The sequence below is a fragment of the Lycium barbarum genome, chromosome 12 (assembly GCF_019175385.1).
Source record: "Lycium barbarum isolate Lr01 chromosome 12, ASM1917538v2, whole genome shotgun sequence".
Taxonomy (NCBI): domain Eukaryota; kingdom Viridiplantae; phylum Streptophyta; class Magnoliopsida; order Solanales; family Solanaceae; genus Lycium; species Lycium barbarum.
Genome location: NC_083348.1, coordinates 105,663,058 through 105,682,565, shown reverse-complemented (window position 1 = coordinate 105,682,565; position 19,508 = coordinate 105,663,058). Strand labels below are relative to the sequence as shown.

General features: G+C 37.2%; 2 protein-coding genes and 1 non-coding gene across 3 annotated transcripts; 1 reads left to right on the top strand and 2 right to left on the bottom strand.

The window, feature by feature from the left end:
• Positions 1-28: 28 nt before the first annotated feature.
• On the bottom strand, positions 29-101 carry TRNAR-ACG (transfer RNA arginine (anticodon ACG)). Its single transcript has one exon. It is a non-coding gene; the product is annotated as a tRNA-Arg (tRNA).
• Positions 102-4,179: 4,078 nt separating this feature from the next.
• LOC132622358 (cytochrome P450 94B3) lies at positions 4,180-7,158 on the top strand. Its single transcript, XM_060336959.1, is given in 2 exon segments — positions 4,180-4,396; positions 4,399-7,158. Coding segments are annotated over 2 exon segments (1,587 nt in total). The 5' UTR covers positions 4,180-4,368; the 3' UTR covers positions 5,958-7,158.
• A 96-nt stretch (positions 7,159-7,254) lies between these two features.
• On the bottom strand, positions 7,255-18,293 carry LOC132622357 (ATPase family AAA domain-containing protein FIGL1). The gene is made up of 12 exons (XM_060336958.1): positions 17,924-18,293; positions 12,874-13,012; positions 12,310-12,660; positions 10,764-11,002; positions 10,341-10,587; positions 10,169-10,261; positions 9,187-9,288; positions 8,459-8,561; positions 8,104-8,187; positions 7,929-8,024; positions 7,653-7,780; positions 7,255-7,523 (listed from the first exon to the last, which is right to left on the bottom strand). The coding sequence occupies exons 1-12, from the start codon at positions 18,211-18,213 to the stop codon at positions 7,422-7,424; spliced, it is 1,974 nt and encodes a 657-aa protein (XP_060192941.1). The 5' UTR covers positions 18,214-18,293; the 3' UTR covers positions 7,255-7,421.
• Positions 18,294-19,508: the final 1,215 nt, after the last annotated feature.

The window sequence follows — 19,508 nt, the reverse complement described above, 5'->3', positions numbered from 1 at the left end:
TTTTTTTTCGCAAAAGATAATAAGTGAACGACTCCGCTGGGGATCGAACCCAGAATCTCTGGTTTCGTAGACCAGCGCCTTATCCATTGGGCCACGGAGTCATCTTGTTGTTGTACTATGCCCTCTTCGCCAATTGTTTGGCAAAGAGGCGTGGAAGTGTATTCTTTCACCACAGGTAGCTTGCTTTTCTTCATTTGGAGCATGTGCTTGTTTGTTGTCAACATAGAATGAGGTTCTAGATTCGTGTTTGTGTTATTTGATGAAACTAGTGAGTCAACCAAAAAAGGAGCTTGTGGAAAGTAAATGCTTTAGGATGAGTGAGACAAAAGTAGATGAACTGCCCTCCCAAAAGAACGAAGGTGAAGCGAGATGCGATGAGTTTGCGGTGCTTAAACTAAAGGATGCAGGTGTTCAGATTTAGTCTTTCAGTAGAGTGACATAAATGAAGATTTGATGTTAAAACTAAGATTGGAATAGAAAGATAATTAATAAAGTGTCATAGTGAACCAGCAAAATTCATATCCTCAGTATGGATTATAAAACATGCAATCATACATAGGCGGACAAGTTGAGAAATGATCACATTTGAAAAAAGGTTCATCATATATAAACGATAAGATTATCATTCATTAGTAATAGTAGAAAATGGTGATACAACACAAAGGAGAAAGAGGAAAAAAGGAATATAACAATAGGGGGGAGAGAGACGAGGATGAATTTCAATGTCGAATCACTAGTAAAGTCTATGAGACAAAATATATTAAGACCTCTATAGAATAAGGAGCCGTAAACAAATCAAAGTTCTTATTACACAATTAGGACTCTCCCCTAACTTAAAGACAAAGACTAACTCAAACTACTCCAATAGATAAGATCTAATATCCAACTAAAAGACAAGATTCCTCTAAATAATGCGTTACTTTATTGTCAACTGAAAGATTAAAACACTTACTGTTAACCAAAAGATAAAAATAAATGCAAATCTAAAAATCAGAAAAATCTATAACAATCTATTTTCTCCTACTATATTTATTTTTTTGCATACGACGCGTTGGACAGTTTGGCCACTTCTTTCGTACTATATTCCATGAATGAATTTGTAAAGAGACGATGTAGAATATGAAAAAACAAGAGTTGAAAGTACTATGATCTGTCTCAGAATCAACGCAAATTTAGTAAGCACAATGAAAGTAAATGATACAAATTTCATACAGGTAACGCGAACTTACTAGGACCAAATTTAGTAGTTGTTGTTACTTTCACATAACGTTCGGTGCTTGTTAGCAGTTTTTTATTGAATGGTTATAAGAGTGTTGTGTATGTCTGAGACAATGAGCCTGCTTTGTCGAGCCTGTGGGAAGTTAAAAATGCTTATATTTGTAAATAAGTAACTATTTGGTAGGTTGAGGTGTTCGGGCCAACAGCTATTTCCATTGGAAATAGAGCTGGACAGTACTGATGCAATCTCGGCCATTCTAACGGGACATGAATTATATTCCAACATAATTTCCTCTTGCAGATGGCTAATGACGAAGGGGAGTCGAGTTTTGCTCCGGCATAACTTTCGGCAAGGGAACAAAGTAGCACATCGTTTGGCAAAGGAGGCTCTCAAGCAACCCAGTTCCACCAATCCCTATATCTATCCAAACTCACCTATGTTCGTAGTTGATCAAGTATTCTTAGATAAATGTGGTAGAGTCTTATGTATTAAGCTTATTAAGGAAAGTGTCATTAATCTATTAGCTAGTTTGGGTAATCTCAGTTGTCCTAAGCGACACTATGAATGTAATGTGAACTCAGTCTGTTTTGTTTTATATATATAAGTATCGTTGCTGTTCAAAAAAAGAAAATGAAAAAACAATTTCTCCCAGAATTACTCTTTAAATGTTTGGCCAAGGATAAAACTTTTCCAGCAAAAGGGCTGAAAGATTCTTTACTAAACCTTCTCTTTTTAATAATAAGGTAAAAATTCTCGAAATAATTGTATGGGAGTCTCCCTCAAGGGACTTCCTGGATGACCGTACTTAGAAATTCTACCGTACTCCGTGTAGCTATGATTGGAATCCTATTTGGGCAAGATTTGACGACTCTCGTCCAAAGATCGGGGGTTACAGATTCAGAGTAGCTGTTCTAATAGATGTGTTTTTTAAATTAATCAGTTAAATATAAATTCTTAGGTTACGAAAGTGCTTTTTTAAGAATGTAACTTCTAACCAAAAAGAAAAGGTAAAAATAAGTTGTTATTAAAAGTTTGACCAAACAAGTTATAGGTAAGAGTTTAGAATCTCTGATTTAAGAGAATCAACAATCTATTTTGAAAACAAATACTCTATCCTCTCAATTTATTTGTCTTACTTTTTTTTTTTTTTCAGTCCATTAAAAAAAAGATTTTTTTTTTCTTTTTGATAACTTTTTAATTTCAACTTTCCATGTGGTTTGTTTAATACAACATTAAAACTTATTTTGATATATTATACATATCTTTAGTTAACAACATAAAATTTAAAAGTCTTCTTTATTTTCATAGATTCTGTATCAAGTTAAAATCAGACAAAATAAATTGAAAGGGAGGAAGTATATAATTTAAAATAAAACGAGCCTGACAGAAAGTTCAGCTAATTTTTCTGTTAGACGGACAGCAAGGCTGTGGACAGTAATCGAACGAGTCATCCAGTGTCGAGGCAACATGATGCCCTCCTTTTGTCTTTCCCCAAAGTCATGCAATCACATTTCTATTCATTGACAGGATAAAGCTTTGGCCTTATTAAAATATGGTCTTGTCGATTACCCCCTAGCCCTTGGATTTATTAAAATATGGTCTTATCTCTTTTGCATGCTTTTCATACATTCGTCGGTGTATACTACGTTTGGGTTAACTCGGTGTGTGCGGATGGGGCAGTGATATTGCTTTAAAAGGGGATAAATAGTGCCATCTGTGTCGTTATTGTCAATGCATAGCTCTACCATGACAAATGTCAAAATTGCGTCTCAGTCTCACTCGCTCCACTCATTTTCCATCTATCAAAGTACCAACTAAATTACGGGCTGCACAGAATTTTTTATTAGGGTCTAGACTCTAGCGGGGACGGTCATATTGTGCTTTAAATGAGATTGAATACCAACCAAACCACGTAATTGTGAATCCCGTGGGGCCTTTGTTGCATGTGGTATTTTGAGTTGAGACATCATAAATTACAACATTTTTTATTGTTTTGTCGGTAGTTGAGAAAACGCCGAAGGTCTAGGACGCCATTGGAAATTTGATAGATAATGAATCCATCAATTTACTTTGCTGACCGACATTATATTGTTGTTGATGATCAACAATGAATTTGTCCCTTTATTTTTCTCCATTTATACATCAGATTTTTGTTTACAATAAACATGATATACGTCTAATCACGTTACTCAATACACTTCTACCCCTAAACCAAAATCCTAGCGATAAAATATGGAGTACTAATATTTTAAGTTACTCTTTTCATCCAAAAGTAACAGTCTTAGCTTAAATTGTCTCAAAATAATTGTCACTTTAAGAATTTAAGATTAAAATTGACGCTTGTTTCCAACTATATCTTCAATATTAAAACTATGTACAATAGTTAAGTTTGAGACCGGAATACCGTTTTATGCAGACGAGAGTAATGTAGAGAAAAGTACTTCTAGTACTTAATTCTTTTGGTCTACGTTCTATAGTTGAAGAGGGGGTCCCTTTCCATTTGTTTGCAATCCAAATAAAGAATATGTCTCATTTACTTCCTCGACCTTTCCTTTTCCTTCCACAATTTTCCTTCCTTTTCCTTCCCTCCACAAACAAAGTATCAGCTCGGAGATAAAATATAGGTGCTCCACAGTCCACAACATGAATGTAGCTGTGTTGTCTCATTGTCTATTAAACTCAGAAAGCACAAAACGCTTGCAATTTTTTTTCTTTTTTAAGTAACTAATATTTCAAAGCTGAACAGTTAAATATCGACGTTCATGCACTGAAAGGTACATGTTGCAAATTCCACTTTCTCGCTCCTATAAAAATGAATGGGAAAATTCAAAAGAAAGACTAACAAGAAGACGCTGTTGATCTTCCTTTCTTCTTTCGGTAGGAAATAAAAATGCATGATCAAAATACATTATAAAATTTCATAGTTTATTGCATGAAAACCGCCATCTATACAACTACATTTACATTTAGGTAGCAATAGCAATATAATGCTTAAAAGAGAAGCATACAAGCGAAGACTTGGAACCACTTGCTTTGTCTCTTTTTAATATTCCAAGTTCCAAAGGACAGATCAATCACAGCTACTGTATTATTTATACATGTGCGAATAAACATATTATATATGGACCGATCTAGTTTATTACCTATATATGTACATATACGTCGACAGTTTTCATTGTTTAAAAAATTGAAAGACATGGTCACCTTCTTCTCCATCTTCACCACATACCCCTTCATTCTTCCATTCCTTTGTCTAACTGTAATTCCGTATCTATCATATGTCATTGTTGGACAATCCCAGCAAGGCCGTAAAGGCGTTACCGGGCCCCCAACTTACCCCATCATAGGTTGCTTGATTCCTTTTTACAAGAACCGTTATCGTCTACTAGATTGGTACACTCATCTTCTCTCTAAGTCGCCAACAAAAACAATCGTGATAGACAGATTAGGAGCACGGAGGACCATAGTAACAGCTAATCCACACAACGTAGAGTACATGCTCAAAACCAACTTTGACAATTTTCCTAAAGGCAAGCCTTTCAATGAAATTCTAGGTGATTTTCTTGGAAATGGTATATTCAATGTGGATGGAGAAATGTGGTACAAACAGCGAAAAATGGTTAGCCATGAGTTCACCGCAAGGTCTTTGAGAGATTACGTTGTGAATGCGCTCAAAGAAGAAGTAGAGAACAAGTTGTTGCCTATGTTGGACTTAATGGAGGCTGAAAATAGAGCCTTTGACTTGCAAGACTGGTTAAGAAGACTTGGATTTGATGTGGTTTGCAAAGTTTCCTTGGGGTTTGATCCATGTTGCCTTAATGATTCTCTTCCATTTTCGCCTCTGCTAGATGCGTTTGAAAGGGCTTCACAGATATGTGCTGGTAGAGGAGCTGCTCCAATATTTGCCATATGGAAGGTAAAAAGATGGTTAAATATTGGATCTGAAAGACAGCTGAGACTTGCCATTGATCAAATCCATTCATCAGTCGCTAATATCATCCACGAGAGAAAGATTAAGATCAGAGGGGAAAACCAGCAAGAGACCAATAAAGATCTTCTTTCAAAATTGATATTGGCATCAAATTTTGATGAGGAGGAAGTCAGGGACATGGTGATAAGCTTCATTATGGCAGGAAGAGACACAACATCTGCAGCAATGACTTGGTTGTTTTATCTACTTAATCTCCATCCTGAAGTAGAAAATGAACTGGTTTCCAAGGAACTGAAGTTTATAGAAGCTGAAACGCTAACGAAACATGAGATATTGAAAGAGATGAAATTCTTGAAAGCTTGCCTCTGTGAGACAATGAGACTCTATCCACCAGTTGCATGGGATTCAAAACATGCAATTTCTGATGATATTTTGCCAGATGGTACTCATATCAAAGCTGGTAATAGAGTGACCTACTTCCCCTATGGAATGGGGAGGATGGAAAACTTGTGGGGAAAGGACAGGTTAGAGTTTAAACCAGGGAGATGGATGCAGGAATCAGAAGAAGATCAAGGAGCCGAGCAGGTATCAAACTTGTACAAGTTTCCTGTCTTCCAAGCAGGTCCAAGAGTTTGCCTTGGGAAAGAATTGGCCTTTATTCAAATGAAGTATGTTGTAGCTTCAATATTGAAGCGTTTCCAAATCAGACCAGCTTGTTCGGATCCTCCTGTGTTTTTGCCTCTCCTAACAGCTCATATGGCTGGTGGTTTTAAGATTTTTGTCCATAAGCCAAATACATATAGATGACCCCTTTGCATGGTCTTCACAAGCTCCAACGAGTTCTTGTTCCAACAGCCACCAGCATTATCTCCGAGGTCTCAAAAGAATTGATTTTTATTATTTTAAAACAGAGCTTTCATTTTCTACCTAGCTAGGCTTTAATTCCTGCCGATTGGATCAAAAACATTTTTTGAAGGAGGGTATCCAACTCAGGGAATGAAATGTTTATTGGTTTAACCTCCTAATTAGTATGAAGAGATCAATTACTTCGATAGGGCGGCATTGAGGATAGGTCTGAACGATTAATTCAACTTTGTCTAAGGTTCTACTGGCTAAGACAACTTTCCCATCCTCATTTTTTATTTTATGCTCCCTGTGATCTATTCTTTACACTTGGCTGGAACCAAGAAGCTAGTGAGCAAAAGAATTAACTAGAGAAGAAAAGAAACGAAGAAATTGAAATCCTTCATTGTCTTTAGGATGTAGCAAGAGAAATTTGTTTTAGAAGATAAAGTGTTTGTGGCATATTTCCTACTCTTCCACCCCTTCTTGAAACATATGTTATACGATTAATCAAATAAATAATGTGTATAACAAGGTATATTTACATAAAACCAAAAGGTATGGACGCATGCCCTACAATACCAAAAGAAGGAAGGTACAGTTCTCTAAGCTTTGGTACCAATTGGAAGGAAAGGAAAATTATCGAATAAGAAGTACAGGTATACAATTCTCTAAGGTTTAAGTACCAATTAGGTGAGAGTTGAAAACCAAAATGATTTGCATTCTATAAATTTGTTGCTATGCTTTAGAATATAATCTTATATTCTAGCTTGCATAAGCTGCATGCTATTCTTTCTTTTTACTATTGCATTCTTATCAAGTTGGAAGACACATGCGTTATCTTCAAGCTATACAGCTCTTTTCAAGGTTTACATTGGTAACCAGTGGCTATTAAATTGCAACCAAGCTAGATGCCATAAACAATTACTATTATCTTTTTGGTGCAAGTGCGAATTAGACGCAATTCTTTATTGATTTATTTAAACTCATACAACTTGTTTAATCTTTTTTTTTTTAAAAAAAAAAAAACTAGCGCTGACCTTGTCAATCTCGAAGCAGATTCCTGGCGGCTAGGAGCATAACTAGATATTTACTTGAGTACATACCCATTAACAGCAAATATGTTCTAAATTAACCAATATCATTTTCCATGATAACGTGGGGCATGACGTGCTACACTATTAAACTTTTACTTATGGGTTGTATTTCCATCTCCGGCTCCTCGACAAACCAGAAAGGGATGCTGCACAAAAACCTAGAATATTGGAATATTCTTCTTGATCTGGAAGGGTCATTTAGGTAGCAGACGAATTTACATGTCCCTCGTGTAGCTGAACAGAAAAGAGAAATGCATGGATCATCCAGTAGCACTCTCACAAGAAATGTAAAAGTCATGCAACTAACATTATTTTTCTATTCCTGTGGCTCTTAAAGTGCTAAGCTTCCGAACTGTTTGTTCCAGTCTTCGTATGCACCAAGTTCATTCAAAGACACGGAAGGCCTTACCTCTTGTAACGCACTCTCAAAGTCCTGTGCAAAACAACATATTGAAAATGCTGCCATGAGAAAATTACGAACAAATACGCAACTGCCTTAGTTCTTTTCTTTTGTTTTCCTTACAGCATCTGACTTTTCTGTTTCTTGCGTGCATGAAATTACCTGAAGAGTTACAGGTCTCATATCCTCCTTCTTTAGCTTTGTGATTTCAGTACCGTTCCTAAGAGCTTCCCTTAGTGGACCCATGGAAGCATCCTTCACTAAATTCTTCATGTCAGAACCAGAATACCCTGAAAATATAAGCAACACATGATACATAAGACATTTACAAATAAAAGGAAAAAAAAAAAAAGGAAAAATAGGAACAATGGACGAAACTATGGCCTCATCAGATGGGACTTCATATGTTTTAATGTTAGCAACATCAGTTGCGAATACCTTCTGTTAATTTGCAAATGGAGACAATATCCTCATCCGAAAGCTTAAACAACCCATCCTTCTCCAATAGACTCTTGACAATCCAAGCTCTTGCTTCTGTATTCGAAGACATATGGTTAATATACTGGTCACAGTAGATTCCTGATCACAACAAAAAGGAGGCTCTAGCTTGCACCTGAGGAAGGAAGCGGAACGTAAAGTCTTTTAGTAAGCCGTCTCCTTGCAGCCTCATCAAGTTCCTGGGGCCTATTTGTTGCACCTGTTTCCATGAATGACACCATCAAATTTTCTTCTGCAGGTACTAAATTAAGGATTTTTCTGTAGTAAAAAGGAATCTGGCAAATTGAAATTTCTCATTGAATTGATTATACAAACTACAACTCATGGATTCATCCACAATGCACACCTCTTGCGCAAACAAAGGAACCTTTGAGTGGCATAGGTTTGTGATTGGAAGTGGTTACTTGGTTTTTAAATGGGAATCCGCTTCTTTCTTAACATGCTGAAGTGTAGAGGGATCCAGAAATCACCTATAAGAAGAATTTGTTCGCTCACAGTGTCAAAGCCTTCCATCTCGATCAGAAATTGTGTCTTCAGGCGCCTACTAGATTCATGTTCGCCTTCTGACTTGCGCTGCAATCATGTAAAGTCTATTAGAAAGGTCTAAACATCCCTACTTAGCAATCAGCTTATGGAGAAAAGTCCAGCTAAAGACAAAATATATTCTCTAATATACACACGCCTGTACAAGCATGATTGATGCTTACCTTCTAACTTGTGTTGCAGCCTTATCATGTTTTCAACCACAATGTCACTTCAAAAGCTCACAACTAGAGAACACTGAATTCTCTACTATAAGTCATTTCTCTTTATGTTTTAGGTCGCCCTTTTGTTTCCTTGTTCCCTAATGATTCTAAACTTTTTTTTTTTTTTCCAAAATGCCAAAAGTCCCAAATCACTAGGGAGTCAAAAAGTAGGTATAATACCAATTTCTATATCAGCTAGCTGAGGAGTGGACAAGAGAAATAAATTCCTTGTCAGTGCATGACTCCAACCACAATTCTGATTAAATCCAACATTTCCATTTGTCAGAGAAGGAAGCAAGCAATTTGCAAGATATGCTCTCTTTGACACTCTGACCCAAAAAAAAAAAAAAAAGATATGCTCTTTTTTTCAAAAAGAAGCATCCCATTCAGTATGCAAAAATCATGCACTAAGGAAAAGATTTCTCTTCACACTGTATCAGAGAGTTACATACCTGAGACAACAGAGAATCTATTTCATCAACGAAAATAACAGCTGGCTGACGACAACTGGCAACTCCAAAAAGTGCCCTCACCAACTTCTCCCCCTCTCCAATCTACAATAAACAAATTCAAAATCATTTGCCAAGACAGTTCCATCCACCCACCTTTAAATACATATCTAGTACAAGAAAGCTGGAATGCAAGTCTCATGCGCTAGATTTTAGTAATCCACATCAACCAAACTTTTAAACTCGCTTAGACTGCCTATAATAACTGCAAATAAGGCCTAATCAAAACTCCAGCTGTCATGCACTTTTTGCCCAATCCCTTAAAATTTCCTTGCCACTTCTTATCAAATTCCCAGGATTACATGAAATTTTACAGCTATACCAGTTAAGACTCCAAATGACTTGGGAGATCTCCTGTATAATATTTATTCACTTGGGTTTTTCATATCATAAACCTATCAAGGAGCTGCTAACAATAAAATCGTATGCACGGTAAAATGTTTATGATGCCTACAAAGAGATTATTGTTCCTGCAAGATTTGAGAACAAAGACATGAATTCATAGGTTAAAAACAGTGATCCTTTTTTTTTTTAATGACATGGGAACCCGCAGCCGCTACCCTTCAGGCGCGCACAGGGTAAATCCAGCTCCTGTGCAATAGCTCGCAAACTACACAGGAGAGGTAACCCGCACTAGGCAAGCCCCATGCGATGAGCTCGACCCAAAAGGCAAATCCCCTGTTGTCGTAGGCAGGGGGTTTCGAACCTGAGACCTCCATTATGAAAGCCCCATGCTCAAACAATTGAGCCACCCTTGCGGGTGGTTAAAAACAGTGATCTTGTTACCTTACTTATGACGGTTCGTGTCAAAGTTAAATATCTTGCAGGAAATTGGGGGTTTCATCCTTCTTTTCTTTCGAGAAAAGGGATCAAGTACATTTCAGTTTTCATAGAATAACATGCATAACCAAAAAATATGACATACCCACTTGCTTGTCAAAGAGCTGGCAGATATGTAAAAGAAGGTTGCTTTTGCCTCGCCAGCAATAGCTTTCCCTATCATTGTTTTGCCAGTTCCCTAAAGCATGAGAGAGTTATAAGTTCACAGAGAACTGCTTCTTTTAAACTTGTCATGACCGGGTGGACTAAGAACTTACTGGTGGACCAAACAGAAGAAGACCTCGCCCTGGAGATCGGCAGCCTTTGAATATGTCTGGACGTAATAATGGCCAGATGACCATCTCAGTCACACATTTTTTAGCATGTTCCAGGCCAGCAATGTCATCCCACCGCACATTGGGATCCCGATGCATAATCTCATTGCTGATATGCTCAATAAGTCGAGGCTCTATATTCCTCAATTTCTCAGGAAGCTCACCATCAGGACCAACTAACATTTCCAAACTGAATGGTACAGAATATGAAGAATTATGATGAGCGTCTCACATTATTAAGCACCTTTTTAGATCTTCCTGTGATCATCTTTTATAAAATGGACGAAGCTAATATAACTTGAATTAAAGAGCATAGTTAGCTCAATATAGATGTCTACTGAAATAAAACAAGCAAAGTCAACTAACCATTTCCTTGTTGAATCATCTAATGTATCTTCTCCTTTCCCAGCATTGCGTGAAGTAACATTGCCTAAGTTATTGCTACTACCTCTGATAGGAGGAACGAAATTGCCCCGTATGCCACGGCGTGGAAAACCGTAGGACCTGAATCCAGAGCCTTTATTCATCAAGGTGCTATCGCTCTGTGGGGAGATTGAAGCACTTGGTGATCTACTCAACCCTCGCCTCTGTCTTATGTCCATTTCCTACAGCATGAAATGATCAGACTGGACACACACACAAAACAAAACAAAACAAAAGATTTACAGATCTGAGAAGTTTCAAGAATGGCAGTCCTTAACAAACAAAGCAAATTGATAGCACAGTGTTGCTCAATTTAAGAAACACATTTATCAGATTATATAATTGCTTTCTGAAAATCAATCAGTTCTCTTTTTACATAACCAGTCTTCTGTCTGGATGCTAAAAGGTATGACATCATTGACCCATGCCTGTTACGAGAAAACATATACTCCCCCCATCCCACTTTATGTGGCACCATTTGACTTGGCACGGAGTTTAAGAAAGAAACGGAGACTTTTGAAATTTGTGGTCCAAAACAAGCCTTAGATATTTATGTGGTTGTAAATCATCTCATAGAGTTAAATTGTTTCTAAACATAGAAAGGTGACATTCTTTTTGGGGCAGAATAAAAAGGAAAGTGTGCCACATAACACTACCATTTACACTAGCAATAGGTTGGAAATACTGCATTGATTGAAAAACATCTTAACTTGCCAATTAGGAGTCTTCACAGCAAGTTTGATTATGTAATGACTCGAAAGAACTCTAAGAGTGCATCAAGAACAAATAAAAGCCACGGAAACATAGGAGCACTTCCAGTAATCAGTACAGAAATCACCTGAAAAAATCAGTTGAGTGAAGGCTGTAAAGCTTTGTTCTTTTTTTTTTGGGGGGGGGGGGGGGGGGGGGGGGGTTATGGACAGAAGCTTTTTTGAAAAAGAAAAGGCATTAAAGAAATAACAAGTGGTGCAGCATTCCCTTGGGTTTAATTAGTTGATCAGCCATCTTCTTCTATAGAAATCTAAGCCCATAAAATTTTCTACTCTTCTTCCTCTTAATGTAAAATTTGACCTTATATAGCATATAAAGTTTCTTTTTGAAACTGTATAGAATACAAAGATTCTGATAAACGGGAAAAGCTTTTATCGCATTCCATTTACTCATTTCCTCCTTCTGGGGAAGGCCCACCTGAGTAATTATGGGTTTTAAATTAGGAATAAAGAACTAAGAATCAGACCATTATGTTTGTTGATTGAACTTTCGCATAACATTTGTGGATTAAGAATAAGGGGAAAATAAAGACTTAATTTGAACGAAAATAAGTTGGTTGTTATCCAAGGAACTTGATCTGTGCATTTAAGCAAACAAGTCAGACAGACTTGATTAGCCAAAATAAAAGCCTAAAACATATTGTTTCAGAAAGTTGTAGCTATGATAAACATACGTAACTCAACATTCAAGAAGCTTCCACGAAAAATGCAAGAGGTACCAGTTTTGTTTTAGCAGTGACAAATCCATTTGGAGAAGCATCAACTTCAGCTTCTTCAGTGCACAAGGGAGATGAAATGTTTTCGTCTCTAGAGCCACTGCTTTCCCGGTGCAACCGTCTTGTTTTGGAACCATTAATGCAGGTTCTTTCTTCCTGTTCATCTGTAATGTCCACAATTTGATGCTTTGTGCAGCTATGCTTTGAGGGAAACCTTTCAACAGGGCAAACCTCTGGGCTACTATCATTTGCGAAGCTTCTATTCTTCGTCAAGGAGAAATCTCTCGGACTAGTGTGTGCAGGTGTTTTCAAGGTCCTGCTACCCACATTGGCATGCCTATTTAATTGATTTCCCTGCAAGATAATACATTTTAATGACTTCAAGTATTCTCAAAACGATCTCTCTTTATTCACAAGCAATGGAAAGTAACTTGAATAAAGTTCCAATAGATATAGTGCATTCAAGAGAAAGGGAAACCAGAGAAAGATTAACAAGCATGTAAATAGGATTCTCGGTGTTGGTGACTGAAAAGAAGAAGGAAATAATAAATTATTTAGTCCACACACCTCTTCACCTACAGCTGTGCCTTCATGTTGCGGAAAAAGAGCAAGAAAGTACTTAGACTGCTTAATCTTCTCAATATCAATATCTTTTCCTTTGGTAAATATGCAGCCTGGATCTCTCCCTGCTTGTTCAAATGCGTGGCTGAAGATTTATAGTGAAGATCAGCAACTTCAACATGTAACAATGTATCGGCTCATTGGATAATCTATATTCCTAATAAAAGTGAATCATGAATGATGAACAAAATGCACTATTCTTATCAGGTTCTAATTGGAAGAGAAAAATCAAGGAAATACTTGTACTATTCCGTTTGTCTTCAAGTTGCGAGAAAAGATGAATGATGCAATTGAAGTAAGGTATCCTTTTCAGAGGATTAATAGTTCACTGAAGTAAAATCATGATTTACCTCAATTGACTCTTTATTTAGAATGAACTAATTTACTGTTGGTTCATTTGAAAAATAACAGCTTTTAAAATGGAAGAGAATACAGGAAAAATAGAATCACATCATTCTTCGTGTTTTCTCCTCAACTTAACTAAACAGGCCTGATATTTCAAAAAAAAATTGTAAGGATAACAAAAATTCGATTAGAAAGGAAAAATAGAGTCACATACTTCATGTTTTCTCCTCAGTTTTACTAAAGTGAGCTGATATTTCAAAAGTTTTTGCAAGGCTAACAGAAAATCCGATTAAAAGGAAAAATAGAATCACATCATTCTTTTTTTTTTTTTTTTTTTTTTTGATGAAGTAATTTCATTGTTGGCATCAAGTGGATGCATAGTAGTTACAGAAGTACAGTAGCAAAAGGAACTTATCATCTCCAGTACATGTCTAGTTAAGAGCTAAGGAGTTGATAAAGTTCATAAAGGTAACAGGGGAATCTACTGGGGACAAGTAAACCCAACTATACAAAAACATAAGACATTTAGCTTTTAAAGATTGGAAGGAAGTTGATATTCCATCAAAGCATCTCCTATTCCTTTCATTCTAGATGCTCTAAAAAATAGCAGCAGGTATCATCTTCCAGATTCTCTTGATGGTGCTATCAACTTTCCAGCAACTCCAGCTTTCAAAAACATCCCTGATACTCTGTGGCATGATCCAATTGAGTCCAAAAAGTGTAATAAACATATTCCATAACTCTATTGCCACTGGACAGTGTATGAAAAGGTGGTTGTGTGATTCTGCTACCTTCAAACACATAAAGCACCTATTTGCCAGATGAAAATTCCTTCTGGCTAGGTTATCTTGGGTCAAGCATGCTTCATGTAGTGTTGTCCAGCTGAAACAACTAATTTTACGAGGTAATTTGACTTTCCAGATGAGCTTCCAAGGCCAATGAGCTGTGATTGCATTCTGAGGGCCAAGAAGTTTATATGCAACCTTAACTGAAAATTCCCCCTTCTTTCTATTCCCCCATTTTAGTTGGTCTGGCACCAGGTTGTTGATTGTGGCATTATGAAGTGCTGCTAAAAGGTTGATCAGTTCTTCCATCTCTCAGTCCTGAATGTTCCTTCTTAGGTTGAGGTTACATGTGTTTCCATCTCTGTGTTGATGAGTTGTAGCATCTGGTTCATTGGCTATCTAAAAAATTTTGGGGTATGCAACCTCAAGAGGGGTGTTGCCCAACCACTTATCTCTCCAAAAACTGATGTGTTGGCCATTCCCTTCTACCAGGTGTTTGTGCTGAGAGAACACATCCCATAGTTTGCTTATGCTCTTCCAGCAACCAACCCCATAAGGTTCATTTGAGACTTTTGAACACCAGTGGTTCAAGGCTCTATGTTTGGCAATAATGACATCCTTCCATAGGCACTGATCCTCCCGTGTGTATCTCCATAGCCACTTCATTAGCAAGAATTTGTTGTGTAGTGCAAGGTCTTTGATGCCCAGGCCTCCCAGATCCTTTGGCAGCAAGACCTTATCCCACTTGACCAAATGAAATTTGTGAGTGGTGTTGTTCCCTTCCCATAAAAAGTTCCTTCTAATTTTGTCTAGCTGTTCCAACGCCTTAGTGGTGATGGGATGGAGTGACATACTATAGGTTGGTATGCTATCAAGCACACTATTGATTAGTGTTAGTCTGCCACCCATTGAAAGGTATTGCATCTGCCAAGAAGCAAGCCTCTTTTCAAACTTCTCTATGACTCCACTCCAAATGCCTTCTGCCTTGAATTTAGTCCCTAGTGGTAAATCCAAGTATGTGGTAGGAAAAGTTCTAGTACTACAACCCAATATGCTTGCCAGTTCTTCAATGCTCAGCACCTCATTAACAAGGTAGATTACACTTTTGAGCATGTTAATGTGAATCCCTGAGACTGCTTCAAAGATGAGCAATGTGAGATTTAGATACCGGACCTGTTCTTTGTCAGCCTCACAAAAAATCAAAGTGTCATCTGCATAAAGTAGATGTAAAATATTAACCGCTCTGTTCCTTCCTATATCAAAACCTCTTAGCCAATGCAATTCCTTAGCTTTATCCAGCATTTTGCTTAGCCCTTCCATAGCTAGAATGAACAGAAAAGGTGATAGGGGATCACCTTATCTTAGGCCTCTATGTGGGGAGAAGAAACCTACTGGACTCCTATTGATTAGGACTGAATACTTCACAGTAGAGATGTTGAATTGAATCCATTTTATCCACCTATCACCAAACCCCATCTGCCTGAGTATAGCTATGAGGTAAGACCAATTCAATTGATCAAAAGCTTTCTCCACATCTAATTTGCATAATAGACCAGCTTTCCCTTGTTTCAATCGCCAATCAAGCACCTCATTTGCTATGAGTGAGGCATCTGTGATCTGCCTTCCTTTTATGAAAGCATTCTGTTGGTTTGAGACTAGTTTTCCCATCACTCTTTTCAGCCTCTCTGCAAGAACCTTTGCTGTGATTTTGTATGTGCTCCCAATCAAACTAATTGGCCTATAGTCCTTGAGCTCCATTGCCCCTTTCTTCTTGGGAATAAGTGCTATGAATGAGGCATTGCCGGACTTAACCATCCAGCAATGTTGGTGGTAATACTGCATAGCTGCTAGCAAATCTGCCTTAATAAATTCCCAAGAGCACTGGTAGAAAGCCATAGTGTAACCATCAGGTCCAGGCGCTTTATCAGGAGCACTTGACTTGATTGCTGCTAATACTTCCTCTTCTTCAAAGGCCGCTTCTAGAGTGTTGCTTTCTTCTGTATTGATGGATGCAATTCCATCAAAGTTGGCAGCCGACCTCCAGTTTTCCTGTTCAGTATACAATCTTTCAAAGAATTCCAGTGTCTTCCTTTTAATTGTCTCCTTATCTTCAATAATGACACTGTCCACTAGTAGTTTGTCTATGCTGTTAGATCTCCTGTTTGAGTTAGCAATCCTTTGAAAATATTTAGTGTTTCTGTCACCTTCCTTGAGCCAAAGACATTTGGACTTCTGCCTCCATGAGATCTCCTCTATTTTGGCCAACTGCTGTATCTCGACTTTCAAATTTGTCATCTGACTAGCCTCTGCCACACTCAATTTTCTGCCCTCTGTGTTCTGTTCAAGTTACATCAGCTCATCTAGTGCTCTGCCTTTCCTAGTCTCCAACACCCCAAATTCCTCCTTGTTCCAGTTGGTGATATCCTTTTTTAGGCTCTTCAGTTTCTGCATAAGAATGAAGTCTGGCCTTCCATTGAAATTGTAGTTCTGCCACCAAGTCTTCAATTTATCCAGAAAGCCATCCACTTCCAGCCACATGTTTTCAAATTTAAAATAGGAGGGAGTAGCATCCCAGTCCCCACTTTCCAGCAAAATTGGTTTATGTTCTGAGATCACCTTAGGCATTGCAATCTGTTTCCCATCCTTGAAAGAATCACTCCATTCTGGTGAGATGAGGAATCTATCGATTATGGCTGCTTGTTGATTTTTGTCTCCTCTGGACCAAGTATACTGGGCACCCTGCAATGGCAAATCAATGATCTCAAGGTCTTGAATTGTATCTGAGAATGTCTTCCATTGCTCTTGATCTCCTTGTGCAATTGAATCTTTCACTTTCAAATCTGCAGACATTAAAGTCACCCCCTAGTACCCACTGGGTCTCCCATAATCCCCTTATCCCTGCTATTTCATCCCACATCTCCTCTCTTTTCGGATTTGTATGTGGCCCATAGATGCCAGTGAAGCACCACCTGAAATTCTCAATTGTACTCTTAAGCATGCGAGTAATTGTGAAGCAGCCCTGATGTGAGTCTACTTTCACTCATCTCCTTTTATCCCAGATCACTATCATACCCCCCTTTGTACCGATTGCTTCAAGTTCCACCCAATCAGCCCATCTATTACCCCATAGCTGTTGAACTATGTTGCTATTGATGCTTTTTGTTTCTTGCAAACAGAGCAAGTCAGAGAAATTAACTTCCAATTTTAGTCTATATTCTCAAAGTAGCTTAGGTTGAAGAAAAACATCTAGTCTAGATAATACAAATACTACAGTCCGTCCAAAACGAATGAAAGAGATACAAAATTCAGCGCATCTAATCTATGGTTGGGACATGGACATCAATTTCTGAATATTCACTGGCATTTACAGAAATTACATAAATATAAGGGAAAATTACAGCCAAATAGCATTCGGCCATCTATTTTGCAAAATATGTACAGAGTTTATAGGTAGTGTACATTTTATACTAAATATACATATACTCTACATACCTATACACAACATAGTATAAACTATACACTGCCTATACACGACATAGTATAAACTATACACCACCTATACACAACATATACATACCTATACAGCCGAAGTGTAGAGTGTACTTGGGCCATATTTGGTAAACTAGCTAGCCGAAGGGTACATTTACGTAATTTCCCCTAAATATAAATCATATTTTGCATAACTAAAATAGAAAAAAGGTGTACCAAAAGGATTCAGTAATGACGCGTGCATTTTTAGTCTAGATTCTCAAAACAGCTTAGGATGAAGGAAAACTATAATACAAATACTACAGTCAGTCCAAACAAATGAAGGCGGTACGACATCAAAATAAATGGCATAATAATTAAATAGGAAAAAGGTTTACCGATCGGATTGAGTAATGAGGGACCGTCGAGCAGAATCGAATTTCGACAGAGCTTCAGAACGAATTGGACGGATGAAGGCATCGTCAACATCTGAATGGGCACGGGAATCGAGGAAGCCGATGAGTCCTAATCCAACTACTGTTGCCGAACTGAAATCCTTCCTTTCGAGAGCTACTTCTGCTCCAAATAGCATAGAATGGACCCTCTTCAGATTTGTGTCCACTTCTTTCCTCCATGATATTTTCGAACTCGGTGCCATATTTTTGCTACTCTCCTCCTTTCCCGCCATTTTCCCTCCTTCCCAACTGATGCTATCTAGTATGAGTATTTTTAAAGATATTTTCCCTGATGTTTCTCTCCCTTGTACACGTCTCTTATCTTCTCATAATTAAAAAGAGTTCCTATTGTATTTTTTTAGCCTGTTTGGCCAACGTTTTGGGAGGTCAAAAGTGTTTATCTTTAAAAAGGATGATATTTAATTAAGTTTTTAAGAGAAAATAAGTATTTCTAAAGAATAGTAAAAGTTGTTTTCAGAAGATAAAAGAAGTAATCTTTCCCTAAAAGCATTTTTTGGAAAGCACTTTTAAAAAAATACACTCAGAAATACTTTTTAAAAACTTGATCAATTACTAATTGTCGCTCAAAGGCTTTATAAATTAATTGATCAAACTCAAACGGCTTCTTATCAAAAATACTTTTTCAAAAGCACGTTTAAAAAAAAAAATTCAAAATAAGATAATTTTAGAAAATTTGATCAAACAGGCCTAAATTGTCTCTTTGTGCCGGTAGTACAGGCGTTATAAGTCGTTCTGGTACATAGGATAAGGCGAGATACCCCAGCACTAAGTTTGGGATTAATTTTGTACTTTGTTTGGTATACCTCAAACTTAATGATAGATATCTCATCTTATCCCATTATACACAAGCCTGACATCTTCTCCGAATTTTGAAATAAGTCCTACTTTGTTGTATTTTTTGTTTCCGTTAATATAATTTTTCTTTCATCCTTGGGTGCTGAACTCTCTTAATCATTAATTATGTCTACTAAATCGTTATTTTATGTTTTAAATTATGAGACTTGTTTGTACATGATACTTCGATGCACTGGCGTTAAAATTAAATCTACTTTTAGAGTCGCTTAGATTATCAGAATGATTCGGTATAAGATAGACAGGGATATTCTATGGGATTAGCTATTACACGTTCTATATAAGATAGTTGATTCCGTCATTTTTAATATAAAATAATTTCTGAAACTAATTAATACCTATAACCAAAGGTGGAATGAAATAATCCCGCATTTTATTATGGAATTGTTATGCCTGTCCCACCAACCAAACAATCCCTTAAATCACATGCAATGCCAAAGTATTTAAAGATACGTTTAATTGCGCCCTGATGTTTCTGTATGTTATACGTAAGCCTTGTATCTTCTCAAAATTTAAATAAAAAATAAAATAAAATCCTGTTGTATTGTTTTATCTCCTTGTACAGGTACTATAATGGGTTTGATCATAAAACTTTTGTTTTCATCAACATAATTTTCATTTACAACTTTGGTGTCAGAACTATCTCGTCGGTTTT